The sequence below is a fragment of the Buceros rhinoceros genome, unplaced genomic scaffold, assembly GCF_000710305.1.
Source record: "Buceros rhinoceros silvestris isolate BGI_N320 unplaced genomic scaffold, ASM71030v1 scaffold16288, whole genome shotgun sequence".
NCBI lineage: Eukaryota > Metazoa > Chordata > Aves > Bucerotiformes > Bucerotidae > Buceros > Buceros rhinoceros.
The window spans coordinates 1-7,590 of NW_010426488.1; the positions used below are offsets into that span (position 1 = coordinate 1).

General features: G+C 38.9%; 1 protein-coding gene across 1 annotated transcript in view; it reads left to right on the forward strand.

Annotated features, from left to right (window-relative positions):
* Positions 1-540: 540 nt before the first annotated feature.
* The window catches only part of SNW1 (SNW domain containing 1), a gene marked incomplete at both ends in the record, with an annotated part of 13,608 nt that continues 6,558 nt past the window's right edge, over positions 541-7,590 (forward strand). Inside the window, 2 exons of the mRNA XM_010141531.1 lie at positions 541-694; positions 2,915-3,076. Coding sequence (XP_010139833.1) covers positions 541-694; positions 2,915-3,076 — 316 coding nt within the window. The remainder of the gene's footprint in view (positions 695-2,914; positions 3,077-7,590) is intronic.

A 7,590-nucleotide genomic window follows, 5' to 3' on the forward strand; every position in this document is an offset into this window, starting at 1 on the left:
GACTCCTCCTTAATAAACGCGTAGTAGATAAGCTGAAAAATGGGAAGTCGAGAAACTGGGGTTCGACTTCTTGTCATTGGCCGGGAGGTATGTGGCGTAAAGGGGGGTGGTTGTTAGATCCCTTTGTGGACGTTTGCCCTGAGAGAAGGGAATGGGGAGTCGTTTGGATTAGGGACATATTTACTTTTTCGTCTTCGTGGTGGTGGAAAGAATACACAGTGGTGTGTGACATTCGTGTTGGAGAACGGGCATTGCAACACTCCTGTTCAAACATGATGTGAATGTGGATGAATTTAGCAGCAGTTTTTATGGGAATCTTCCAGAATGCTGAGAGAGCACACATTGCTTTTGTCCCTATAATCTCAGAAGTTACGGCCCTCAGGTTTATGAGTGCAATGCTCAAGTTTCATAAATTGTTCCTTCTTCTGTATAGAGTGATTGTAGAGAAAGTAATTTAGTAGTTGAGTGTCACTGAATGAAATTATTAGAATTAACTTTTTGTGTCTTTCTGGTTTCTGGTGGCTGTCTATGAATGTGCAGTTTTTTACCAGCTCCAACCCAGCTGTCTCAAGACCAGCTAGAACTGGAAGAAAGAGCAAGAGCTCAAAGATCTAGGCAAACTGCTCTAGTCTCATCACGAAGAGAACCTCCCCCATATGGTTACCGGAAAGGATGGATACCACGGGTGCTAGAGGTAGATGTTTACATTCACACTGTAGTAGTATGTCTGCTGATGGCGGGAGGGGTGGGGGGGAAGTGTGTTTCCTGGAGTAGAAGCAAAGTGAGCATCTTGAGCATGGTCCCAAGTTGTGCAAAGCCTTAACATGCAGCATTTCCATCCAGACTGCTCAACATATTCTTGGGTTGAGAGAACTTGTTCTAATTCACCAGGTTGTTTAAAACACTTGATGGTAGAGAGGCTGTTAAAAGGTTTCTTCCCTTGAGAGACTGTTGTGTGTAATCTGGAAATAGGTCTGTGGTCCTTTCAATTTACAGCCTGTGAATGCAGGTATCCTCTAAGAAAGGCATCTATATTGTTCCCCCTTCATTATTTGTTAAATACTCTCTCCACATCACAGCTGAAATGAGCGGACATGTGTATATCAAAGAAGAGAATGCTCATATGTTTTCTCTTCTTAGTGTAACAAAAGATAGCTGCTGTTTGGGGGAGAAAATTGTTACAATTGGAAGGAATCAATTTTTCATGTATTAATTGTCTTAAGTATGTTACTGGCAAAAGAGTTTTGGAGGATGTGTGTATGTGGCTGTAATTCTTGGCAGTTTAACATAGTTTCAACTGGAAATGTTAAAAGGTAGAAAGGCAAATATGTATGTATTACATATGTATCTGTTTACAAAACTGTTTTAGTACATTGTCTCACTGTGAGCCACAGAACCTTGACGATTTTGAAACGGTTCTTGACAGTAACATCTGAGATGAGTCACAAGCCAGTGGTCCCTGGACAAGGCATGCAGTTGAGGTTTCGGTACAGCATTTCATGTATGATCCTGCATTTTTCCCAAATGCTGGAATTTTTGAGCTAGTAACAGCCTTGCTTTCATTTACGTTTGAGTCCTATTTTGTAAAGATGGATCCTGCACTGTCCCGTGGTGATTCATTAGTGCTAGATAAGGTGTCTTCAAATAGCAGTTCCAGTGGTTCTCAAAAAAACCCCCCTTTTAATGTAGCTTCAGCGTTTAATAAAGTATATGATGGTAAAAGTTACACCTTCATTATACCCAGCGTAGCGTTCCCTCTGTACACTGTTGATTACTGAAGTTAATATTTTAATGCTTATTCATTCTAAGTGTTACTAGAAGATCTTAAGAAGTCGGGTAACGAAGGTTTTCAAAGAGTTTACAGCATCACTGGGCCACAAAGTGATACACATCTCAAAAAGCTTGTTAAGGACCCCTTTCTGTCTCTTAAACAAATGCAGATTCTTCAAGAGTGGCAAATGTTCCAAAGCATCACCTGGTCCAGTGATCTAAGAATGCCATTGTTGGAAAAAACAAAATCTGTTCTTAAGAGATCAAGAGTTACACAAAAAATTCTGAGGAATAACTGACTTCTCTTCTGGCTAACACTTGAATGTTGATTCCATAACTAATGGTTGAATGAGAGACCTCCATAACCGATGGCGTATTTCAGTGAGCACTTAAAGATGGCATAAGTATGTTCTTTGGAAGGAAGTGTTCTGCACATTCCTGCCAGCCTCAGTCCAGTTCTCTGTGGCAGTGGTGTTAACCGTTTGGTCACATGGTGAGCATGGAGGGAGATCAGTCTACCCAAGACACCCGTTCATCTTTGATCTGGTTGGTTATCAAACTCCACATGGGCAGTGCCATTGCGCAGAGAAAGGAGGAGATGCTCATGCTGCTTTAATGCTTCCTCTGAAGAACTGTGTTTGTAACTAGCCTGAAGTTGTTTCGTCAATAATACCAATTCTGTGTGCACCCCCAGTGTTGCTGAGTTGGGATGGTCTGCTTTAAGAGGACTGTTGGTTGTCTGTTCATTAAATACTTTCATAGCAACATGTTGAAGTAAGAATAGCGGGCTGTTGGGTGCTGGCCTGGTTTGCAGGGTATTCGCACGTCAGAGTAAGGGAATGGGATAGCTTGGTATTCGTACCATTGTACAGCTGTGAGCTGCAGGCTTTGAAAGGAGTGCACACCACTGCATTATGGGGTGAAAAGCAACAAATAATCAGTAGAAACAGTCATCAAAAATGCTGCCTTTGTAATAAGTATAAGTTCTATAGTCCATTGCTCTCTAACCAGCTAAAATAATAAAGTTACTAAAGGATTCTGGCAATGTTTGGTTTTGTTAAAAACAATCCACTCTTTCATTTCACTTCCCACCTGTGCAAATGTTTTTGTCTTTCAGTCACCCAGTGCTTTTTCTCTTGTGTAGGATTTTGGAGATGGCGGTGCTTTCCCAGAAATTCACGTGGCCCAGTATCCATTGGATATGGGCCGCAAGAAGAAAATGTCCAATGCTTTGGCTGTCCAGGTGGATGCAGAAGGAAAAATAAAATACGATGCAATTGCTCGACAAGGACAATCAAAGGACAAGGTAATGTTTCTTCAAATACATAGACTGACGTGTATACCTGGAAAAGTGGTATGTTCATATTACATACACTTAAACTCATTGGTCTGGCATTACCCAGATGAATTGAGTCCCGTTTTCTTAAAGTTTAAGAACTGAAATTATGTCAGACAGACATGAGCGTTTTGACTGGGATCACTGCGTGATCTGCTCCGTTATGTAGTTGAAAGGTAACGCAAAAATGGTGAGAATCTCTAGGCAAAACTTACTTGATGGCTTAGCAGCTTTTGTTAGAGAGCTTTTCAGTGAAGGCGAGAGACTGAGAACAGGCCTGATCACAGGCAGCCTCATTTCAGTGTGTAGAGAGTAGGGGAGAAGGCAGAAAACATAGTTCAGCTTTCAGATTACTACACCTCGTGCCTTACTCAAATTTGACATTTGACACTTCTGGCTGTTTTCAACATTGTGTGCTCTTTTTATTGCAGCAGAAAGTATTGCCAGTGGTTATACTCCAAAGTTTTTGTGCTAAGTTCAGCGATGGCAAGACTCTCATCGAGTTTAATGGGAACCAGCTGCAATTTCCTGTATACAGTAGCCTTTCTGAAAACAGAGAACACTTTACCTTCAAGTCCTAACTAGTACTGAGGAGACTGGGTACTTGGGTCTCCTAAGTCTGCTTTGAGGAATACTCACATCTGCCGTCTCAAATGTAACAAAGTGGACTACATTAAAACTTTTAATTATCTTAAGCAGGTGTTGGGGGCTGGAAAACTGAGGCATGACCAAGTGTATGATGAGCTGCTTATTATAGCAAGCATCTCCTGTAAAGGATAGGGTTACTCAAAGAAAATCTTAAGAGTGTTAACTACAAAGAGTGTTTTAGTTAATAGATAAGAATGGTTGTTTTCAAAATTATTTGACTTCTGCTTTAATTCAGAAAACGTTGAAAAGCTTTATGGGTATGTAATGTGCCCCATATCTTCAAATTAGGAAGGGAGAAAACCTATCTAAACAGAAAAACGAGGTTAACTTTACCTCTCAAACAAAAAAAAATAGGGTGAGCATTCTAAAAATATCATGAGAAATTTTTTTTAACCGGTACGTTTTTTGTTATTTTAAATTGATCCTACAGTTGCTAGTCACAGAAAGATAATGCCAATAGGATTTTACATTTAATTAATACTCTTGAGTGTCAAAAAAGTGTCCCATCTTGTATGTACTCATCCTGTGCATCGTAAGTTACTGCAGTACCTTTGAAAAAATCAGACTCCGTGCTGTCATGGTGTAGCAAGTAGTTAGACTAAACAGGAACAACAGCAGTGGCAATATTTTTATTGAGGGGACTTCCATTGGGGTTCTGTCAGACATTATGTAGTGTCTTGAATTATTTGTGAAGAGTGTGATGCTAAAATATTAATTACCCTTAAAGAATCTTGTGGCTAAATATTTGTTTCTTGATACCAAATAGAAATTTTACTTACTCCAAAGCAAAAAAATTATTCGGAGCAGATAAGTAGACAAGACATACACAATACTGATGTTGGAGGAGTTGTAGGACAAATGATAAGAAAAAACATAGTTAAGCTTTGATTTCTATCTTGTCAAGTGTATCTGTCTTCTAACTTGTCAAGTATATATTTCAGATTTAACTTGCATTTAACAGAACTGTTCAGATTGGGTTCTAAGTATGTTTGAAAAAGAACTAGAAATTATAGTAGGCTTTAGGCAAAAAAAATTGCTAATCTTTCACTGTGCTTTATTTGGTTCAGAGTTAGGAAATTACTTAGAACAGATGAGGTTAAATTAAGCTGTTAACATTTGTCATATTTGATTCGTAAAGATCTGTTCCAGCATTCATTAACTTTTCATATGACATCTATAACACAGCAGTAATATTCCCATTTTGTAGCCATACTTACCCGGATGGAAGAGATGTATGGCTTTCTCAAAACTGGGCTCTGTAGAACTGGAATTAGGTTTCGGAACCCTAAGCTCTGCCTTCTGGGTCACCTTCCAGCTGGATTGCACATAGTTGGATGTAAATACTGAGACTAAAGATTAAGCATTGTACTACAAGGGGGAGTAAAACTCAGGGAAAATTAGATATTTGAAACAATTTCTGTGGAAGTAAGAGAACTCCTGCAAAACAAATAGTAGAGAGAAAGTACTGGCAGAGAGGAGCAGTTCTTCAGTGATCTGTGTTGAGCTCAATAATGTGGAATATTTTTTGTAAGAAAGACCTGACAGTAGCATGTCAGTAGGAAGTTTCATTATTCTGAGAGCTGCAGTCGTAATTCAAATATTTCTAAATACTCAGAGCTAAGAGAAACAGATACTCCAGGAGCCTGCCAGAAATGAGATGGAGTTTCCGACCCTATCCTGTGAGCTTCTTGTTTGGTCTGAATTAAGAAGCAAATTTTGCTTTTGCTACAGTTTATGGATTTTTTGGAGTTGAATTTAGTATTCTGCCTTCTTGTAGAGGCAGCAGTTCCATCACCTGGTCCCGATACCTAGATGGCTTGTCAGCAGTTTCTACTATTGCAGTGGTTCATCTCTCTTGCATCTGTTCCCTTACATGTTTAAAAAATAGTTCCTTCAGACAATTTTCCTTGTAAAATGCTGACATAAGTGAGATAGTCTGACAAGCCTCCTGCTCGGGGCTGGCAGAAAGTCTGCTAGACATGAAATGCTGGACAACATTGATGAACTTGGATGCGTGACCTTGTGAGTTTCCAGCGTTAACCATGTTGTTAGCTCTTGTGCTGCTGTAGATTATTCCAACACTTTCTCTACTCAGATTACTAAAAGCCAGGCTAGAATAAGGCATCAGTAATTGATACATTTTGGTGAGACTCATGCTCTCTCCCCTTATTAGAAAAATAAGGATAGGTAGTTGTTTGCTGTGTTTTTATTAAGACAGAAGAGAGCGAATCAAGGAATGGAACTATTAGGTCCATTGCTTTTTTCTGGCAAAGATGATTTTTCTGTGCAGGAGTTGGATTTTTTTTCTTGGTGGCCCAAAGCTGTACCTGAGATGTTAAAGGAGAAAAAAGAATCACAAATCTTACCTACCCTTTTTTTTTCCAAGATTGTGAATTCAGCTGAAACATTTACGAGAGAGAGTAGTTCCATCGTTGAAGGAACTCATGTTCAAGAGAACATGAATATAACTAAAATAATAAAAGGTGTTCTTTACTTATAATGTATTTCCTTTGTGGTAGGGCTTGGTTTGAGAGCTTGTTGCCAATTTTTTTTCTCTGGTGTCTGTGCCAGGCTTACAACTGGGTAATTGTAATGACTTCTAAAATGTCATATGCTCATATGGAGAAACTATTCGTTAGACAAGGAAGAAATTCTGCGACGTTTGGTAGTTTCTTAATTCACACATGGAATTGATGAACATTGTACAGGACTGCTCTTGATATACAGAATCGAGTAGGATGAGGGGAAGGATTTGTGTGTTATGAATTAAGAAGTTTCTGTCAAGACACTTGGGTCTATCAGGTGTCTTGTGAAACTCTGAATGTGATTGATGCCTAAATCCTACCATGAGCTACAGTGTCTTACACAACTAATTAGGTAACGTTGTCTTTCTGGTGGCAGTTGGTGTGCAGATTTCTAATTGTTGCCTGTTAAGGCTGCCCCATCCAGAGAAGGAATCATGTAGCTGTACCAGAAATTGAGCATCTTCTGCTGTCTAGAAGGAGATTCCGCTTTTCAGTATAATCAAGAAATCAGAAACACAGGCTGATAATTCCTTTTGAATTTTGTAGATGAAAAATGGTAGTGGATGGGTATACTACAATATCAAACAAACCAAGCTTTTTCTTTATCTTCGATTAATAAGTCTCAACATTACTGTTAAAATAAGGTAGATTAGATCTAGGAGAAAAAGTGTGACATCTTTATCTGCCTGTCTACATCACCTCAAAAAAAGGCGATGTAGAATTAGAACATGCAAGTGTATCAAGTTTCTGATGGAGAGAATCCTGTATTTTCAAGCTCGTTTAATCTATATTGTGGATTTCTTCCACATTAATGCAGCTTGCTCTTTGCATGCAGTACAATTTAAGTAGTTCATGTAGCTCATTTGTACCTCAGTGTACTGTCATTTTTAGACCACCTCGTAGACCTTTATTTTCTCTTTTGTCTTCTGGGATACTCTGAGCTCTTTCAGCATACTTAGTTCTTCTTGCAGCAAGACGCTTGGGCTTAGAGTTAATAGCATCAGAGGTAAACTGTTCTTTAGATGTCCTTCGTTCATCATCTGAGAAGCTAGGACATGACTGATCGTAATTCAAAGAATTAAAATTTTAGGAGTGAAGGCTGAGAAGCAGTAAATGGCTCTTGTGTGATAAATGCTGAGGCTAAAGGTGAATTTCATAGTTACACATGCACAGTATAAAGAACTTGAAATAATAGTTGTGATGACTTCTAACACTTTGAACTAAGACTTTCTGATGTTATTTTGTTGGACAGATGTAAAACATTAATGAAGTTTTCCCCATGGAAAACTTCATTATATAGTGTTCTTTCCC